Consider the following 21,889-nt stretch of genomic DNA (forward strand, 5'->3'; position numbering starts at 1 on the left):
GCTGGCTTGTGTAGCCTCTAGGTAACAAAAGCTCAACACTGTGCCTAGCATCCTGGAGCACTTCTGTTGTCTTTTGTATGTGTTTTGGAGTTTTTACGTGCTTCTGAGTTTTTACGTGTTTTGGAGTATGTACTTGCTGCTTTGTCTCTAGGGGCCACCGTAAATATACTTTTATTTATTCACTCCACATAAAATGTAATAAATAAATCATATAATACAAAATCCAACTATTCACATTTCAACTTTTAACTATTTAAATTTTCAGCTTTTTCCTTTTACAAATTTAAAGTGAAACAACACAAAACACTGCAAACCACAACACAGTTAAATATAAATTAAAATATGAAAACAAAAACAAGATGCACATTCTCTGTCATATGGACCTGCATGAATAAACTTTCTGAATCCTTTATCATCCGCAACTGAAAATAGTTGTGGATGATTACTATACCTTTCTAATGTGAAGTTGTTGTCCCTGGCTCTTTCTCTGTCTCTCCCTCCCGCTCTGTTCCTGTGCTACTGAGTGTAACTACCGCCCCTCCCCCCTCATCCCAGCGTAAAGCACAAGACTCGCGTGCGGAGTGAAGCGGAAAAAAGTGCGAGAGAGAGAGGGTGAGAGAAAGAAAAAAAAAACCCACGGCTCGCGTCGTTCACGTCAAAGATCCGGCTCTAAGAGCCATTTCGTTCGTGAACGACACATCACTAGTTTGTTGATTGAGCTGACTGACTAACACACCTCTTAAGCCATTGTGTCCCAGTGCTCCTGACTGGCCAGGCCACCCCTAGTCAGGTCCTGTGGTGCAGCCTTAGTCCTTATAGTTGCTGATCTTTGTGCACAGTCACAGACTAACTGTCAATCCAGTTAGTCTGTTAATTTGTTGTGTACAAACTATGGATAATAGGAACTACACTGTGTTGATTATACATATCATGTCTCTCACTCAGGAGAGCTGTTATTGGTGCCTCTACTGAGAGTTACTTACCCGGTGTCAAATTTTAAAGGACCTCAGGTGTATTTATCACATTCACCAGATTCCTGTGTGACTGTAGATACTTTGGAGTTTTATATTTCATTTAAAAAGATAAAACCATCCATCCATTTTTTCCCACTTATTCAATTCAGGGTCACAGGACCTGCCATAGGGCGAGAGGCGGGGTACACCTTCAACGTGTCACCAGTCTGTTTCAGAGCTAACACAGAGACAGACAACCATTCATACCTATGGACAATTTAGAATCAAGAATTAATCCAGCCCCACTAACTGAATGTCTTTTGACAGTGAAAGGAAGCCAGAGTACCCAGAGAGAACCCATACAGACAAGGGGAGAACATGCAAACTTCACTACGAAAGGCCCTGGCTAGATGGTGTCATTCTTTAAATTCATACCTCTGTAGACAGATCATTTTCATTTCCATCCAACGATGTAGCATCCGTAAAATCTCGTAACACATTACCCAGTGCATATCAGTGTACATATCCAGCACAGTTTTTCCCATTGAGATCTGATGTGTTTTAAAAGTGTTCCTTTAATTTTTTAAGCTGCATATTTACCAACTGAAACCAACTGACTGGCTTGGCCACTGAAGAATGAATCAACTCACCCTGCTGGTTCTATCACAATCATATCATCAGTAGTGACCCGTTTTCACATAGCCATGCAATAACACTGCATCCACTTTGACAGATGAGGTGGTGTACACCATTCTGGTAAAAGTTCAACTTGGTTACATCTGATATTTTTTTCTGAGCTTGCCAGGCTCTTTTAGGTGTTTTCAGCAAAGCCTAATCTGCCTTTCTCTTCTTGAGTCTTCCTAAGTTGATTACATGAACTTTGAAGACACACACACACATACACAAACACACCCAAAACAGTCACAATAGTTTGCCATTTTGATATTTTATTTAGAAATCCTTGAGCACTGTGAAAAATTATAACCATAAAATAATTTCAGAGCAATTCCAATATCAGACATTATTAACAACATTTAATTCAGTGTGTGTATCCTGAGAGTTTGCTTTACATTTATTTATAGCAGAACAGCTCAGAGTTATAGTTGATGTATGTATAGTTGATGTATCTTTATAGTTAGAAAACAAAAGAAAAACTTTTTTCTGCATTCTTTAACAAAGAATTAACTTGAGACAGATGCTTGAAAAACCTGCTGTTATCAGACAAATTTCCTTTCAAATGTTATTTAAATATTTACTGAAATATGAGTGAAAGGGAAAAAATATCCATACACTAATCTTGGAAAAATACTGCAGCCAGAAACACAAATCCTCTTTGGTTTGGTTAGTAACCCTTTAAAAGAAGCATCAAACATGTGGTGCTATCTGCTGTGGCAACGGAAAGTAGCTTTCTTTATTAGTAACATTTTATGCATCAAGAAAAAGAGAAGGTAAAGACATTTCTCTAAAGGTTGATGACCTCAGATCTCTCATGGAATAACAACAGCAGTAATTTCTCCTTTCTAGCACCCTGGCATAGACTTTCCCAGGGAGGCTGAGGAGTGTGATTCTCCTATAGTTGGGAAACACCCTCCCGTCTGCCAATCCAGGGGTACTGCCCCTAATCACCACACAACATTGTAGAGGCATGTCAAGACAAGATAGCCCTACAACATCCAGAGCCTTCAGGGATTCAAGGCGAACCTCATCCACCCCAGCGGCCCTGCCACCTAGGAGTTGTTTAACTGCCTCAGTGAACTCACCCCCAGAAATGGACGAGTCGAACTCCTCCCACACCTGAGTTTTTGATTCAGCCACTGCCTGAGCCGCATTCTGCTTGGCCTGTCGGTACCTATCAGATGCCTCAGAAGTCCCATAGGCTAACCAAGCCTTTGGGACTCCTTCAGCCTGGTGGCTCCCTTCACCTCTGGTGTCCACCTTTTGGTTCAGGGGTTACCAACCACCTTGCGGCCGCAGCTCAGTGCAGCAGCTTCAGTAATAGAGGTGCTAAACATTGTCCATTCTGACTCAATGTCCCCAGCAGAGATGGGCAGTAATGCGTTTGTAATCTGATTACTTTTTCAAGTAATGAGTAAAGTAAGGGATTACTATTGCAAAAAAGTAATTAGATTACTGTTACTTTCCCGTAAGCACGCTGCGTTAATAAACCATGATTTTGTTTGCGAGAGTGTCTCATGGCCATGATGTAAGCGGGTGCCACGTCTGTAGTAACAGACAGCAGATCAACAAAGGATAATATGGAGCGCTTCCATGTAGCGTTTAAAGCGTGGAAGTACTGACCTTACTTTGAGTTTGATTCCGTAAAAAGTGACAAAAACAGTAGTGTCCACTGTACACTCTGCGTGGGACGAAAACTTCTTCTTGCAGCTAGAAAACAGCCTAAACTTCTGAGCAAGTTCCTAGCACACTGCCACAGGAATGTGAAATTCACAGAGAAACCCCCGGATCCTCCACTGACATGACCGTTATGGCACCGGGCAAACCTCCGCCCGCCCCACTCCTGCTAAAATGATAAAAAAAAGATTTAAGAGCAACAGGACTTAAGAGCGAAAGCCCCTGAGTCTTTGATTTTATTTTTTTCTCTCTGTTTTACTTGCATCTATTTGAAAGAGTGAGTGTAAACACAAAAAATTATTTTATTTTATGTGCTGGAATGTGCAGAAAATAGGGTTTACCCGTTGCATATAATTTACTTTTTGCTTGATGCAATATGCATAAGGTTAAAAGATTAAAACTAATAAAACAATTTTTAAAAGAGAAAAATAGAACTGGGCTGAAAGGTCTATTGCTTTATTACGTATTCAGGTTGTGTATCATGTAATAAAAAAGTAACTATGTGACAAAGTAATAAAGTAACTAATTACTTTTGAAAATAAGTAATCAGTAAAGTAACAGGATTACTTTCTTGGAGAAGTAATCAGTAACTAGTAACTAATTACTTTTTTCAAGTAACTTTACCAACACTGGTCCCCAGTCTCCCTTGGAATGCTGTTGAAGCTCTGCCAGAGGTGTGAGTTGAAGATCTTGTGGACCAGGGCCTCTGCCAGGCGTTCTGAGGGCACTCTCAGTATACGTTTAGGTGCGCCAGGTGGTGATTAGTTGACAGCTCAGCCCCTCTCTTCACCTAAGTGTCCAGAATATATGCCCGTAGGTCTGGTGATACAATTTCAAAATTGATCATCGACCTGTGGCCTAGGGGGTCCCAGTGCCACATGCACTTATGGAGACCCTTATGTTTGAACATGGTGTTCGTTATGGACAAATTGAGGTTTGCACAGAAGTCCAGTTACAAAACACTGGTTCATATCTGGGAGGCTGTTCCTCCCAGTCACGCCCCTCCAGGTCTCCCTGTCGTTGCCTACATCAGCGCTGAAGTCTCCCAGTAGGACAACAGAGTCCCTAGGTGGAGCACCCTCAGGCACCTCACCCAGGCAATCCAAGAAGGCTGGGTACTCTGAACTGCTATTCGGCACATAAGCACATATGACAGTCAGGACCCATTCCCTGACCCAAAGGCGGAGGGAACAAACCTTCTTGCCCACCGGGGGAAACCCTAACGTACAGGCAGCAAGCAAAGGGAATACTAGGATACCCATCCCAGCCCTCCGCCTCCCACTAAGGGCAACTCCAGACTGAGACAGAGTCCAGCCCCTCTCCAGGAGACTAGTTCCAGAGCCCAAGCCATGCACTGAGGTGAGCCCAACTATATCTAGCTGGTAGCCCTCAAATGCAACAGGAACTACATCCCTCCACCCTTACTTTTAATCATCTGCTAAACAACAGGATTCAACATTGTTATGAACTTTCAAAGTGCTTAAAAAACAAAAATAATCGAACATGTCCTTACTGTTGTGCTCCAAAACTTAATTTGGTTCTCATAAAACAAACACACAAACACCATATACCATACTTCACATGGGCTCACTTAATTAAGCATTGATTTTCCATTCCTTGGCTGAGGGCTCAGATGGATCCTCCTTGTTGTGTTTCTGCAGATTGGAAAATAAAACTGCATTTAAAACAGTCATAGGTGAGGTGAAATGTGGCGCTATGTATTTAAGTAGTGGAGTGCACAGTGACACGTGCATGTTTGAGATCCTTGTTGCTATGGCAACATACATACAGTGGGCACATTTACCCAATTTTGTCATGATGACATGATCAAATGCAAAACTGTCTTTATTAATAAATCGTGAAGTTTGCTTTTTTATTTATATCATATTTTTTTATTTAGTTTTCCCTTTATACAAAATAACCCCCCCCCCCAAAAAAAAAATAAAAACAACTACCACAACAACAACAAAGACAAAAACAAACAAACAAACAAACAAACAAAACCAAAAAGAAACCAAAAACACAATAAGCAGTCTGAGACATGTAAACGGAAAGCTAATACAGTATATATAATTTGGTCTACCACTCATTTACACATTTGTCCTGACAAACTCAACCCGCCATTGGAGTGGGGCTGCCCCTCTCACTATGGTTTTCTTCAGATCATCAGGTAAGTAATCCAATAGCGGGCGCCATATATCCAAAAAAATATCATCATTGCCACTAGGGCTGCACGATTAATCGTTAGAAAATCGCGATCTCAATTCATACTTATGTGCGATCTCATTTCCAAATGACAACGATTTTTTTTAAAAAAAGAAAAAAAAAGACGACGACGACGACGATTGTACCGCATTTTGATCCGGGACGTAATCTGCACGAAAACAAGCGCTCACTCTTCCTGCTCAACAAATGACAAGGGCGGAGCCTTATACCACGTGATACAGAAGCCAGCTGGGTGCTAAAATTGGGAGATGACGAGAAAGTGACAGGAGAAAATCCGTCCTGGTCAACCACCCAAACATCAATAACGGGAACCTTATACAGCGCTTCCCTATACACGTCGAACTGCCGCAGGCACAAAGAAATTACGGAGGCTATCATTTATCTCCGTAATGGCTAAAGATATGGCTCCCATCAACACTGTGCAAAACGAGGGATTTAGGAAAATGATCAACATCCTAGACCAGGGGTAGGCAACTCCAGGCCTCGAGTGCCGGTGTCCTGCAGGTTTTAGATCCCACCCTGGGTTAACACACCTGAATCAAATGATTAGTTCATTACCAGGCCTCTGGAGAACTTCAAGAAATGCTGAGGAGTCATTTAGCCCTTTAAATCAGCTGTGATGGATCATGGACACATCTAAAACCTGCAGGACACCGGCACTCGAGGCCTGGAGTTGCCTACCCCTGTCCTAGACGCTACACAGTGCCATCCCGCAACTATTTTTCTATTGTTGCACTACCTGCTCTATACACGCAGTGTCGAGCAACGGTGGAGACGAAATTTCAAGCAGTACAACATTTTGCGGCAATGACAAAATGTGAGACATTTGTTGTTTTTATGTTCAGTCTCAACTGTTAGGAAGTTGATGTGCAGTTAATAAGTGCAATAAATATTTATATTGGAAAAGAAAATCGTGAGAGAATCGTGATCTCAATTCTAAGCAAAAAAATCGTGATTCTCATTTTATGCAAAATCGTGCAGCCCTAATTGCTACTTAATTTTGCACTCAGTCTTTCCATTGGTAAAACTCTAAAGATTTCTTTATACCACTTAGTTATTGTTGGTGGTTTTTCATTAATCCAATTGAAAAGAATACATTTTCTTGCCAAAAACAATAATTTACATAGTAGTTTATATTTGTTTTTATCTGGAAATCTGTTCAGAGTTGGCAGCCCCAATAAATACTGAGCTGGCTCTTTTTGTATTCTGCTTTTAAATATACCTTTTAATTCTTTTGTTACACAGAGCCAGAATTTTGAGATTTTTGAGCAAGTCCAAAGACAGTGCAAGTAGGACCCCGCCGCAGATTTACATTTAGTACATTGTGCTGACCTGCTCGGATCAATTTTATTCCAAAAAATAGGCGTTCTATACTGTCTATGTAAAATTTTATATTGTATTTCTTTAAATCTGTTACTAAGAAATAAAGAATGCACAGATTGTATGCACTCGCTCCAGACACTGGAGGTCACCCTCCCAACTCCTAATCAGTTTTCCAATATTATGTTTGTTATAACCTTGTAGTGTATTGTAAAAGTGTCTTATAGTACTATTATCTGCATTTAAGTGTAAAACGAAATGTTCCATGGGTCCTAGTTGCATTGTATTGTGCAAAGTATCAAAACTTGAAGTAATTAGGTGATGAGCCTGTAAAAATGCAAAAAAAATCCATTTGATGTATTCCATATTTCTTTTGGACCTGCTCAAAAGACATAAAAACATTCCCATTAAACAGATCACCCACCACACGTATTCCTGCACCAAACCATCTCTGAAATACTGCACTTTTCATTCCCGGTGTAAAGTGCCGATTATTTATAAAAGGTGTTAGATAACTCAGTATAGGATTACTTTCAGTGTATTTATTCATATCACACCATGTTTTTAAGTAAGTATCAATCATTTGTTATGTTTTTTAATACATTTACTCACTAGTTCGCTTAGGAGATTAAATGGCGAACATGTCCAGGCTTCAAGGGGATTATCTGTCTCTTTTAGATATGCGTGGATCCATTCATGTATAACTCTACTATGACATGACCAGTTATACAGCAAAATGTTAGGAAAGGCAAGACTCCCTTTATCTTTGGGCAGCTGTAACGTTTTCATACTTAATCTGGGTTTCTTACCCTCCCCAAATAAACCTTGACAGATCTTTTTCAATTTCTTTTACAATTTTTTTGGTAAGAGTTATCGGGAGCATTTGTAAAGGATATAAAAGCTGTGGCAACACATTTATTTTAATTAAATTTATTCTTCCCATCCAGGAGACCGGGAGGTCCATCCATCTAGAAAGATCTTTTTTGACGCTTTTATGAACTATGTCTATGTTCTGTTTCAATATACTTCTTATATTAGGTGAAATGTGTATCCCCAAGTACTTAAATCCAGAACCCGACCAGGTAAATGGGATATTGCATGTCATAGGCAGATTTCCCAGTGGCATAGCAATAGTTTTATTCATATTAACCTTATACCCGGACAAATATCCAAAAGTTTCTATAGTAGATAATACAGAGGGTATAGAATCCTGGGGATTGGTGACAAACAGCAGAACATCGTCTGTGTATAGTAAAATTTTAAATTCAAATCCTTGATTTTGGTATCCAGATATACTTTGATTATTTCTAATGGCCTCTGCCAGTGGTTCAATTACTAAAGCAAAATTAATGGGGAAATCGAGTCCCCTGTCTTATTGATCTCTGTAAACAGAATTCTGATGATTTAATACCATTTACTAAAACACATGCTCTTGGGGTGACATATAACAATCTGATCATGTCTATAAAGCCCCTGCCCAATCCAAATTTCTCCATCACAGCAAACATATAAGTCCACTCAACGTGGTCAAAAGCTTTTTCCGCATCAAGTGATACAACAAGTCCTTGTGTTCTGGTTACATTGGAGTGTTCTATAATATTCAGTCTGATCTGCCTTAATAAGCTTAGGTATATAATTCTCTAGTCTGCTAGACAATATTTTGGACAAAATTTGCTGTCAAGATTTATTAAACTAATTGGGCGATAGGAAGTACATTGATCAGCTGGTTTGTCCTTCTTATGGAATAGCGATATGTTCGCAGAGTACAGTGTATTGGGAAGACATCCCCTTTTAATAGAGTGCAGATACATATTTAAGAGGGTATAGCTACTTGATCCTGGAAAACTTTATAGAAGTCTGGACCAAAACCATCTGGGCCAGGGCTTTCCCTCCTTGAAGAGATTTAATTGCTGTCAGTACGTCTTCTTGTGTTATTTGTTCACCAAGATGAGCTCGATCACCTTCAGACAAAGCTGGTAAATTGAGTTTATATAAAAAATTTGGGGTATCACTTAATGTGGCTGTATTTTCAGATGTGTATAATTGTTTTGTTGCTTTTTAACCATCTTCATCAGCCTCTATAGTGTGTTCCTCCTCTCTTTCCTCACAAGCTCACACTGTGAACCAATCAGCAGCCTTAAATATTAAAATGACAGCTTTGACCACTTAGTTTGGTTCAATTCACTTGCTTCCATGAAATAAGCTTTAGTTCATTTCAGTGTGTGTTTCATTCATTTTTTTTTAAAAAGTACAATAAACAAGATAGTAAACATGACAGACAGACAGAAATATGAGTATGTTCATGAATGCATTTGACTTACATTGTGTTTCGTTTTGTCTTAAACGCCAGGTAAGAATCCCAACTACAACAAGCGCAACAGCAAGAGCAACAGCAAGAATACCAGCCACAATCATCCATCCAGTGTTTTGTTCTGAAATAGAAGAGAAAAAGTTTGTGTAATTCCGACTGTGACTGCATGTCACGAACAAATATTCAACAAACAAAAACATCCTCCGGTTCATCTCCACAGCTGACAGGTTGGTTCTGCTTCTGCTTTCCTCTTTTGCTTTACCCTCTCAAGGATACTTTAGGGTGCATGGGAGTTTGCCCAACCAGTCTATAGGTAAGGATGGGAATCGAAAACCGGTTCTTGTTGAGAAGCTGCTTCAATTCCTTGGACTTGTTTGCCATTTTTGCAAAAGATTCCACTATCGATTCCAGTCGGCTCAAATGACGTCATCACGTTGCGTAGCATCATTTACCCAGCAGGAAACATGGCGCCTAAGTAGCACAAACACTCAAAAGTTTGGTTATACTTTACGAGAAAGGCAACTTGGGGCAACCTGCAATACTTGCAAAGTAGATTTTTTATCAAAGGGAGCAAATACTACGAATATGCAAAAGCATTTACTCATAAAACATGAGATAATCTTAAATGAATGTCGTGTTTTTGATCCACTCTGGACTAGTGAATCTCAACCCAGCAGCAGCGGTAACGTTTGCACATCCCCTCCCGTTAATACGGCAGGTATTTAATCAACTAACGTTGCATATTATGTTAGCGCGATTTGCCTTGCAACACCTGCTATTACTGTGCATTGCATTTAGATGACCACGACGAGAGAGACAGAGTCACAGTGAATGTGTTTAATTATAGGCTAAGTCAGGGAATGTCAAAGCTGCATGTTCTCCTCTTACCAGATGTTTAATCCGTTTCCATTTATATATCGTTTAGAGAAATGACAAAGACTCTGAACCCTAAGTACAAAGCCCCAAACAGAGTTAACCAACCACTTGATCCCTGCTTGGTATGCGGTTGAAAAGACAAATCTAATTTCTGAGCTGAAACATGTGTTGAAGGCAGCCATCAATGTACACTGTAAAAACTGTGATTTGGGTTAATTAGTATCTAATAGGAAAGTAACAGTAACTATTACTCAGTAAAAACATGTATGTGTTGTTTTAATTAAATCTAAGCAAAATTAAAAAAATTGAGATATTCAGTTATTTAAATTTACACAATTTTGTTTGGGGTAAATTAAGCAATAGTTTGTTGAGCAGATTTAACATAAATGTATGAGTACCATGAAAAATTAAGAAATCTAATAGATTTAACTAATAAAAGCATTTTCATTTGAATCATTCTACACTTCCGCCCATAGTCTGTTGTGCCACGTGCAGGACACACACGCTTCAGCAGTGGCTAATCTCCATTTTGTCTGAGGTAAGATTATCTTAATTTGTACGAATATACGACACGTTTTAAACAATAACGTATAGCAGTTTTGAGTAAAAGTTCTAAACAGTATGATACATCAAAATTAGATTAATAATGACCACTGTAATGACAGTATTGTATTTTTACGCAAAATGGCACAAAGTGGACTGTTAGCATAAGATCACTTTCCTAGCCTTCGCGGCTGTGTTACTTCAGAGCTTTGACTAACCAAATGCTTCACCATACTAAAAACATATATCAATGATGTATTTCGATGGGCTGTAACCTCCCTCATTTACTTTTAAAATTTTATGAAAAAGTTTTGCACTCAGTGATGTAGCTAAAAACAATTGTGCAGGATTTTGTCAGTCACAGTTTTTTGAAGCTTTTGTCTCCATGCAGTGTTTTTCAGTTGTGGTAATTAAGCTAAAGTGGCTCAGTCCAGCAACATAACTGGTTTTCATTTTCATGCTGTTGGAGCCCTGTGACTTTAGTGCAGGCACAGCTCACATAGAGGGATGATGCAAGTTTCCAGTTAAACTTGGTTGGTGTATCGGGCTACGTCCACATGTACCCGGGTATTTTTGAAAACGGAGATTTTTCTATGCGTTTGCAAGTTTCGTTTTATATGTGAACCTCACCTTTAAAATTTTAGTATTAATTCAAATTTGTCTTTAACAATTTGTGTGTGTAAAATTTTTACTTCGGAGAGTGTGATTGTTATTAATGTTGTCTTCTTTTCAGTTGTTGGAAGATCCCTCAACTTAAATTCAGCTGATCAGTATGTAGACTGTGCATTTTAAATAGGTTGTGATGGATGATTGTATTGAATTAAACTACTAGTTTTGAAATTGAAGGAGAAGAAAATGACCAAGTTGACCCTACTTAATATAAGTTAACTCTGCCCATTTACATTTTATTCTAGGTTGAACGAGATAGAGCTCCATGTAATCACTGATGACCAAATCAAGAAGTTGGTTCTTCCATCAGGGATCCCACCAACAGTAGAGGAGCTGCAAAGTGTTGTGAAGGATACCTTTGAGATTTCGAACGACTTCAGTATTTTAAACCAAAATTTCAGGACTACTTCACTATTCGCAGAAATGACCAGATAAAGACAAAGACACTGTGATCAACTGTCAGCTGACTATGACTCATCATCCAATCCAGTTGTATCCAATGCAGACTCTGCTGCAACCACTTCTCGGACACCATTATTCTCAAAAGGCAGAACTTCACAGAACGTTGTGAGACCTGGCCAAAGCTGTTCCCTATTCCACAGTCAGCATACGAAACTGAAATGTAACTGGAAAGAGCCACTGAGGAGTATAAAAAGAATGGAAATCTTCTGTCCACCTCCAAAGTAATGACTGACATTCTTGAGAAGTTGGCTGAAACTGTATTTTCAATTATGGCCTATTCTTCCTATTATATTATTATTATATTATATTACTATTCCAAGCACTAGTGAAGAATTTCAGTGCATACAGTCTAAATTAATCAGTAAAATGTTATATTATAAATTTTGTATACATTTTATATTCCACAATAAAAACAATTACTGTTTGAATGTTCTCTTTGTGAAATTGATTCATTTTACTCAGAAAATAAGTTAAATTAATTTGATTTTCACTTACTATTTGACCTGTGTGTTCTCCTTTTTAAAAAATAAGAATCAATAGGAGAATCGATAAAGAATCGAATTGTTAAACCTAATCAAAAATGGAATCGGAATCGTCAAAATCTTATCAATTCCCATCCCTATCTATAGGTGTGCTGTTTACTTGGAGATGGCATTTAATTATGTCTCTCTGAGTATTCTGTGGGAGGTGCTTCAGGAGTATGGGGTGTCTGGCCCATTTCTATGAGCCATTCGATCCTTATACAACCGTTGCAAGAGCTTAGTCAACATAGCCAGTAATAAGTTGGACGCGTTCCTGGTGGGTGGTGGACTCCGCCAGGGCTGCGCTTTGTCACCAATTCTATTCATAATTTTTATGGACACAATTTCTAGTCATTGCCAAGTGGCGGAAGGCTTCCACTTAGGCGGTCACAGAATCTCATCTGTGCTTTTTGCAGAAGATGTAGTTGTGTTGGCTTCATCAGGTGTACAGCTGAGTGTGAAGCGGCAGCTGAGAATCAGCACCTCCAAGTCTGAGGCCATGGTCCTCAGCTGGAATAGGGTGGCGTGCCCACTCCGGGTCAGAGAAGAGTTACTGCCCCAATTAGAGGAGTTAAAGTATCTCTGGGTCTTTTTTTACGAGTGAGGTGAGCGGGAGATTGACAGATGGATTGGTGCTGTGGCTGCTGTGATGCTGACGCTGTACCTGTTTGTCGTGGTGAAGAGAGACATGAGCGTAACAAGCGAAGCTCTTGATAAGTCCCTCGTCTCAACTATGGTCCCAAGCTTTGGAAAGTGACCAAAAGAATGAGATTATGGATAGAAGCAGCAGAAAATCCTTTCTCCGAAGCATGGCAGGCCTCTCCCTTAGAGATAGGCTGAGGAGTTCGGCCATTCAGGAGGGGCTCAGGGTAGAGCCACTGCTCCTCCACATCGAAAAGAGACAGTTGAGGTGGTTTGGGCATCTGGCAAGTATGACTCCTGGGCGCCTCCTGGGTGAGGTGTTTCGGGCATGTCCCAGCAGGAGGAGGGGGAGTGCTTCTCTTCTTAGAATCACCCAGTGGTGTCGAGCTTTAGAGTCCTTTAAATTCAAAGTGGTCCATAGGCCAGGGGCGCAGATGACTGTGACCGATCAATGAACAATAGTCTTTGATCAATTTACATATTACATATAACAATTTACATATTACTGATCAAGAAACTGACCTCACATCCCATTGTTCATCTAGTGGGGCTAGTTTCAGTCATTGTGCAAAGGTACTGTTTATAAGGTTGGGGAAATCTGCAGTCAACTGAGACTAGAGAAGTCACCTAGATGAGTGACGAAATGTTTCTCCCAATGAAAATGCTACGTCCAGATGAACAGATGAACCTGGATAATTGAGCATGTATCAAGACATTGTTAGAGATAGGTTGATCATTTTTAAGACTGAAGCATTAATTAATGGCAGGACTTCTTTGAGCAGTTTTGTAGGAATGGGGTCTAAAAGACACGTTGATGGTTTGGTGGAAGTAATTATTATTAAGTAATTATTGAAGTTAACTCAGAAAGATCAATTGGAGAAAAAGAGTCTAAATGAATATCAATGGTACTGAAAGTAGCTGTAGATAATATTACATCTATGAGATAATTATGAGCAATTTTTTCTTTAATGGTTACAATTTTACTTGTGAAGAAGTTCATGAAGTCATTACTAGTTAACTTTTTAAAAAATGGTTGGCTCTGACTGTTTGTCAGCCTGGCTACAGTGCTGAAGAGAAACCTGGGGTTGTTGTTATTTTCTTCAATCAGTGATGACTAGTAAGGTGTTCTGGCTTTGCAGAGGGCTTTCTTATAAAGCAGCAAACTATTTCTCCAGGCCAAATGATGATCCTCTAAATTTGTGACACGCCATTTCCTTTCCAGCTTATGAGTCATCTGCTTTAAGGTGCATGTATTGAAGGACATAACAGTGGGTGGATTATATTTGTAAATTTAGTTACAGCACTTTCAGAAAGACATCTACTTTGATAAAGTCTACTCTCCACTGCTGTGTAATCAATAATTGTAAATGTAAATGTTATCAGGAAATGATCAGACAGCAGAGGGTTTTCAGGAAACACTGTTAAATGTTCAGTTTCTATGCCATATGTTAAAACAAGATCTAGAGTGTGATTAAAGTGGTGGGTGGGTTCTTTTACATTTTGAGAGAAGCCAATTGAGTCTAATAACAGATTAGATGCCATGTTGAGGCTGTCATTTTTAGCATCTACATGGATGTTAAAATCACCCACAATAATTATTTTATCTGAGCTGAGCACTAAATCAGATAAAAAGTCTGAGAAATCAGAGAGAAACTCTGTGTAAGGCCCAGGTGGACGATAGATGATAACAAGTAAGACTGGTTTCTGAGTTTTACAGCTGGGGTGGACGAGGCTAAGCATCAGGCTTTCAAATGAATTAAAAGTCTGTCTGGGTCTTTCGTTTAATTAATAGGCTGGTGTGAAAAATTGCTGCCACACCGCCCCCTCGGCCTGTGCTTCGAGGTTTCTGGTAGTTAGAATGACTCGGGGGTGTTGATTCATTTAAACTAACATAATCATCCTGCTGCAACCAGGTTTCTGTAAGGCAGAGTAAATCGATTTGTTGATCAATTATTAAGTCATTTACTAACAGAGACTTGGAGGAGAGAGACCTAATATTTAATAATCCACATTTCACTGTTTTACTCTTTGATGGAAAAGTGGATACTATATTGTTCTTTCTTTGTGATTTTTTATGTTTAACTCATTTTTTACCAAGTTTTTGTCTGTTTAGGAGCTGACACAGTCTCTAAAGGGATGAGAGTTTGGGAGGATAAGAGGAGGAAAGAAGCTGCAGAGAGTCGTGTAAGACTGCAACATTTCTCTGTTTATATTTGGTGCTATTTTTGTGTTATTTGATATTCTTTGGGTTGCAGCAATAGTTTGGCACTTAATATGTTGGGCTAATCTGAGCCCTGGATTTAGGGACCACAACAGACTTTTTAAAAGAATTTGATGATTTGCTATCAGAAAACTTCCAGACAGAAGGGAAATGACTCCTTAATGAGACAGAGCTCAGACATGCAATGGGTGTCATCCTACTTTTTAGTTTCTGGCCTCAAACATTTGCTACAACACATAAAAAAGTAATATAATCAGACCATGTGTAACACTGATACAATAGCTGAATGTAATGATACCTGTAAGAATTCTTATAAACAAACAAAATCAGTTATGAGTTGAATTAAGATTAAAGTTAGTATATTTTATCCCATACCACTTCTTTTTTCACCCGAGTAACCTTTTGCAGAAATTTGAATGAATATGATTTAATGATTTCATCTTTTGTTTCTGTGCAGACATCATTCTTTGCATTCACTCTGAGCATGTATTCACATTTTTGAACTGCAACAATTATTGGAATCATCTAATGATTAAAATACCACTCACCATTCAAACGGATATAGATTTCCGTATGTGTTTGATGGTGGATTTTCTCCTGTTTGACAACACAGCGATAGTGGTCATCCTTTTTCACAGTAGTATTGAGGCTGATGTAGAAGCGGTTTCCTATTTCAGAGACATGTGGCTGATCAGAAGGAATGGTCTGATTGTTACTGTCCCACCACTCGACCGTAGGTTTGGGGGAAGCACCCTTAACATCACACTTAAGGAGCGCCCAATTGTTTGTGTGATTGAGAATTGTAACAAAAGGCTCTGCTGCACCTGTGAAAACATGATAGACAGATTATTTAAGGACAATTGACAATATAAAAATATATTTTAATGCAGACTTCTCTTAAAATATAACTGGAGGTTACTGTAAATTTGAACCAAGACGCTCAGAGGGATGAGATAGCTTTGAGCATTTGTAAGCCATATGGTAGTTGTGCAATTAAGATAATGTCTTGATCAATAACATATTCAAAGTTAGTGAACTGATTATGAATTAGGTAATTCTTAATATTTACAAAGCATAAAAACTTTTGTTCGGACTGTTTATAAAGATAATCTGCAGATATTTTATATGGTTCTAACCGTAAGATGGTAAAAGTATTGTTCAGTATTTACCTATCAGTCCATATATACACACGAGGACGTAAGGATTAGTGACGTAATCACAAACCGGACTCACCGTTAATTCGGACCTTTAACCTTTTGAAACGCAGAGGTTGTATGCGACCCAAGTTTACATGTCAAAAATAATAAATAAACATACTCTGTATTTTGACTTTGACCGGAAACATCGATACAGACATTTTATACGTCATTTCAAAGCGCAGATGCTCATTTTTCAGCAGATTCGTTCATCTCAGTGAAGTATTTACGACATAAAAGCAGTAACGTGTTAATTTACGGCAGTAAAAAGGTATTAATCTTACTCCTAGCCTGATGCATCACAGTTAACAAGTCGTTCATTGGCCCAAAAACAGACTTTTGAAGACAAACAGCGGCTCGTTTTAAAGAGAACAAACTTCACAGATTAATTTCAGCTTGCTTGAGTTCGACTGGCAGAAAAAAAACTAACGGGAAAAAAGAAAGTATTCTCCAAGTAAACTTTGTCTGAGCTACCTAAACTTTTGAAAGAACAATAACAAAAGTATTAATAAATAAATTAACCAATCATCTTGGTTATCGCTGGAATCTGAAAGCATCCACGGGTAAAATTAACCAATTCGCATCCTTATCCGACGTAAAATGATGCACGCAAAAAGCTGTTAATCCTTTCAGCCAATCACAACAGAGCATCTTTATGCCATCCACGTGGGTGTTTGATTGACAGCTACTGTCATCCAAGAGAAAGTCACCGCAGTGAAACCACTCTGCTTTTGAAGCCGGTAAAATCACCTCTCTGACCATATATGGAAGTTAATTAAGTTAGCCTCGCTGTAACAATGGAACAGAAACAAATCAAAGAAAAGTGTTTTATCTGTCGAAAAAGACCCGATTAATTATAATAAATCAGCAGATTTTTATTTCAATTATTAAGGAAATCGCTTTGAAGTTAAGTTTAGCATTTAGGAATATTTGAAATGTAAAACACCAGAATGAATTCTCATTATTTGTTAAGTTTGGAGAAATTTTTGTGGAACTTCTGAAGTAAGTTTTCAGGGATCCTCTACTTTGCCCTTTCAATTAATTTCTGCAGTGTTGTAGAGCCACTTTTAAATATCAGAATGAAACTTGGCACATTTATTGTAGCCAAAATGAAGATGATATCCTGTAAATTTCAGCATTGTAGCCCTTATAATGACTGATTAAGTGTATTTAATATATGAAGTAAAAGCCTGAGAACATCAAGGCTTCAGTCATTTCCTGCATAATCCTCAAACTAATTATCTGTGTTAGAGCTAAAGGTAAAACTAACAGACTGCATTAAATATCACAGATTTTATTTCACAGTGATCAAACAGGCAGGTATCAGATATTTATGGTTTGGAAATTATTACAAAGTTTAGCCTTATAGTTACAGACATGCAGAATTGCACATGACTGTGAGAGGCTCTAACAAGTTAATACGGGCTCTGAAAGGGAAAAAAACACACATGTTAGAGGTGACTGTGGTCTCATCAACTTGGCAGTTAAATAAAACTAGAGAAAAGAAACCCAGACATGTTAACTTGCTATATTAGACAGTTTTTATAATCCTAAAGTAAAAGAGAAGGCTAGTTTATTGTCATGAATGTGTTATAATCACACAGTCAGAAAACACTTTGAACAGTTGTGTGTCTGATATTTCGGGAGAAGTGAACAATTATTTATTTTATTTTGTTTACTAAAGACTCCATGGACACCTCAGATTTATGATAAGTAGACAGGTGCAGGACCAGCATGCACATGGAAGGTCTCAGTTTTGTTCACTGAATATTAATGCAGGTGTGCTGTAGGAGTGAGGCCCTGCCAGATGTGCATGCTGACCGTTTCATCTGTAAATAATCAGCTGTTTTATAACAGCACTCACCAACAACAAGCTCAATGTGGAATGTTCTGATTTCTGGCTTCAGTTTTGGAAATTTACATAAATAGGTTCCGTTGTCTTCCAGCCTAGTTTTTTTTATTCTTATAGACGCGTTGCCATGCTTTAACTCTTCTGGAAAATGTGAGACCCGATCTTTGAACTCCTCATCTTGACCTGAGAGGCCATTATTGTAATATTTGCCATCATCATACAGGAACACATTCTTTTGTGGAACTGTTCCTTCTTTCTTCCAGTCAAACAGCATTGACTCAATGTTCTCATTGGTGCTGAGGGAGCAGGGTAAAATGACACCATCATCTTCTTTCACCGTCACTCTGGTCACAGGTGTCCCTGAAAGACAAAACATGAATTAAACAGTGATGAGGATAGAAGGAAAAGTCAGATATGAGGCAGGGGCAGCTAATCAGAAGAAAGTTGACCCTTGATTTCATCAGTCATGATCATTCTTTTTTCCTCTACAAAAATCATGAAGAGTAAGTAAACTAACAAAGTATATTTTCCTGTTGTCATCACTGTCCCACCTGTAGCCCCACAGTTTGTATGACTGGTTTAAATGGAGGCTGAAGGAGCTGAAGAGCTTGTTTCAGAGAGGATGCGCTCAGAGGCTACACCAAGGCCCAGACTGAGATAAACAAGGATCATTGTGAACTGTGAATCATGCTAAACTGTTCCAGCAGTGTCCAAGAATAAAATATGGAGCTGGAAATTAGTATAATAGCTCACCTTTACTTCATGTATTACATTTCTGTTTTCAGAATTCAGAGGGTGAGGTCCATTAAAGAGAACTCTCTCTGAATATTGATTTCTGCTAATATGACTGCATCCACATGAGCTGTTACAGAAATTGAGTGTGACAAAAAGAAAGAAAGAAAAGCGGAGCAGGGATTGTTTTGGTTCTACGTATGATCACTCGAAACAGCCCCGCTGGTCCAGTTAAATGTGTGCATATAGTTGTGCAATTTCTAGCTACGGTAAAACTGAATAGCACATGAAAGGAAGCGAAATACAAGAAAAGTAGCCATTCAGTTTTGGGGGTTGAATATCCCCCCCCCGACTGTATGAATCGATTTATTTTCTTTACAGGTTAATTACACCTTCCTCAGTCTCTTTCGCACTCTGCTGGTGGGTGTGCTCTTTCCCATCTTGCGCCTCTCCATGATAACCGCTAAGAGCAACAGCCTCCCATGACTGTGAGGGTTTGTTACTAGTTGTTATTGGTACTGCTGTTCACCGCGGAGCATATTTCTCCATATTTATCAAACACTACTTCTACATTAAACTTTGTTCTAAAAGCAGCGCATAGGGAAGATAGGAAGGTCAGTTGCGTTGATGTCACGAGGTGGAATGGACAAGTTAACTTGGTTTTTTAATCATCTTGCATGTGTTTGTGTTTTAATGGTGAGTGTTTTTATTTTTTCATGCTTTTATTGTAAATATTGTTGACTTGTCCAGGAGAGACTCCGCTCCTCCATGATTATTAACTTGGCACACCTGGGAGGTCACAGAGGCCAATAAGAGTGCCTGGCAGGACAGGAAGAGGAGAGGAGCAGAGATGGAGACGGAGGGTAGCTGGTTGCAAGCGGCGGCGGCCGCAGAAGGCTCAACTGGCAGCGGCAACAGACTTGGAGGCCCTGGCGAGTGGGCTGCAGAGAGTCAACTGGGATTAAGGAATATTCTGCAACGGTGCGGGAAATTTGCAACTGAGGGACGGGCAGAGAAGTACACCCAATGCCGGGCGAGGGACAAGATACCTGACACGCGCTTGATTAAAAGGCGTTTCCGGTCATTAAAAGAAGAGTGACTGCCGTTTTCCTCTGTCCCTCAGTGGCGGCCCGTGAGAGCTGGTGAAGATAGGACGTCGGGAGGACGCCGCTGTCTTCGCTATTTAAACAGACCATTTATGGGACTTTTAGGTTTTAGTGGACTCTTTATATTAATATTTTGCTCTTTTATTTTATTTGAATAATTGTTGTCCCTGGCCAGGGTATTTTATTGTGTTGTATGTGCGAAATAAATTATATTTTTAAAAACGTAAACTTAAAATTTCCTATTGTCTTTGGCTCCGCCACTGCTCTTTCCGTTTGAGAAAGGTTCCCCTTTTTTATAGTAGAGTCTGTACTAAAGCGTGCTTTTTTACATTAAGACATATGATTGGCTAATCCAGTTTCAGTAACGAATGTGCCGCTGTCATTGTTTGATGGGCCGGTGGGCAGCGGCCCAGTTGCCAGAAATGCAACTGAAACTTGAATTGCATATACAGGGAGATCAAAGACTTAAAAAAACAAATGAGAGGTTTATTTTTATTTTATTTTTATTTTTTAAGGATTCAAAATATTGAAACCAAGAACATTGAAATATTGTAGTTTGCTGCATGATTTAAGGAGGTAAGTCCACAATTTATATATATATATATACACACACGCACACGCACACGCAGCGGACTAACAAAGACGCCACACTTTCTCTTTCACACTTTCATTAAAACTCCTCTTAATGGAATCATGAGTATCTGATCATAAACAACATAGAGATTCGTTTCGTTTCATTGTTCAAGATGTTGCACATTTATCTGCGCCAACTCTAATTATTTCAACAGTAAAATGTGGCTGCGTTAACAGCTGATGTCACAGGTGTAGATGCCGCAGTCATCCACCCACTAAAGCAGCAGCCTGAGCAGCGTTAAAGCTCCATCCGCTGCTGTGAAACGTGACTGTCAAAAGTCTAAATCAATGAGTTTCTTACCGGAGTCAGCTGCAAATGTCAGTCCGGTCAAAGTCAGGAAACAGAACCTCAGAAACAGAAGTGGAAGAAGCTCCATGTCTGCAGAAACCCTCTGAGGATCAAATGTTACAGCATGTCTTTAACAAACGGAGCTCAGAGCCACTCCCCTGCGCACTGACACGCTACTTTGAGTTTCTATTCTCTTAAAGCAGTAAGTCATAATTGCACTTCCGGTGGCTTTTAGATTTAAATTGTATTAGCAGTAACAGACATACAGAAAGGCTGACGGGAGAGAGATTAATGAAAGAAATGACTGCTTTCCTCAGTGCTACATCTGACCTGCGCTAATGAGGAAACGCAAAAGGAAAAGGAAATAAAATGTTCATGGCATCCATTTTGGATTTAATTCAGTTTTAATTTTCCACCCAACCATCCTCTTCTGCTGATCCTTGTCAGTGTCTGCTGGGGGGCTGGAGCCTATCCCAGCTGTTGCCATCGCCAATGTCCTGCACACCACCCTTAGCCACGTGGACAAGAAACAGGGTAACTATGTGAGACTGCTGTTTGTTGATTACAGTTCAGCGTTCAACACAATAGTGCCCTGCAGACTGTTCACAAAGCTGAGGGATCTGGGTGTTGGACTTCCTCAGTGGCAGAACTCAGGTGGTGAGGGTGGGAAGGTGCATCTCTGACAGCATCACCATCAACACAGGAGCACCACAGGGGTGTGTCCTCTCACCACTGCTCTACTCCCTCTATACCAGCGGTCCCCAACCCCGGGCCTCAGACCGGTACCGGGCCGCAAGAGTTGAGGCTCAGGTGTGAAATGTATGGTTTTCAGGGTTTTTATCGGTTTTCAGCGTTATTTTGTTATCGTTTTTATCGTTAACTCGGTTTTCCTGGGTCTTTTCACGTGTGTTATGAATAAATCTTCTTTTTCGGTACCGGTACTAGTTTTATTTTGTTGTTTTATCCGCGACACCTTAAAGGCCGG

The 21,889-nt window shown here is 39.4% G+C and overlaps 1 protein-coding gene across 2 annotated transcripts; it reads right to left on the reverse strand.

Moving 5' to 3' along the window:
• Positions 1-1,880: 1,880 nt before the first annotated feature.
• LOC109202275 (selection and upkeep of intraepithelial T-cells protein 3) lies at positions 1,881-21,082 on the reverse strand. Of its 2 annotated transcripts, none has more exons than XR_002062259.2 (5): positions 20,917-21,082; positions 16,330-18,504; positions 15,645-15,920; positions 9,173-9,283; positions 1,881-4,960 (listed from the first exon to the last, which is right to left on the reverse strand). XR_002062259.2 is itself a non-coding variant. In XM_019359409.2 (5 exons), coding segments are annotated over exons 1-5 (813 nt in total). In that variant the 5' UTR covers positions 20,993-21,075; the 3' UTR covers positions 1,881-4,958. The 2 variants fall into 2 exon arrangements, 1 of the variants encoding a protein (XP_019214954.1); XM_019359409.2 differs by having other exon boundaries at positions 18,157-18,504; positions 20,917-21,075.
• Between the last annotated feature and the right edge of the window lie 807 nt (positions 21,083-21,889).

This window comes from Oreochromis niloticus, linkage group LG5, assembly GCF_001858045.2.
Source record: "Oreochromis niloticus isolate F11D_XX linkage group LG5, O_niloticus_UMD_NMBU, whole genome shotgun sequence".
NCBI lineage: Eukaryota > Metazoa > Chordata > Actinopteri > Cichliformes > Cichlidae > Oreochromis > Oreochromis niloticus.

What these genes read in the sequence shown, in the direction of transcription:
- LOC109202275 (XM_019359409.2), bottom strand. Translation starts at nt 20,992, where the DNA reads ATGGAGCTTCTTCCACTTCTGTTTCTGAGGTTCTGTTTCCTGACTTTG. An exon ending in CCACATTGAGCTTGTTGTTG is followed by an intron (nt 15,921 to 18,156) that starts GTGAGTGCTGTT and finishes ATGTTTTCACAG; the next exon opens with GTGCAGCAGAGCCTTTTGTT. An exon ending in AATCTATATCCGTTTGAATG is followed by an intron (nt 9,284 to 15,644) that starts GTGAGTGGTATT and finishes CTTCTATTTCAG; the next exon opens with AACAAAACACTGGATGGATG.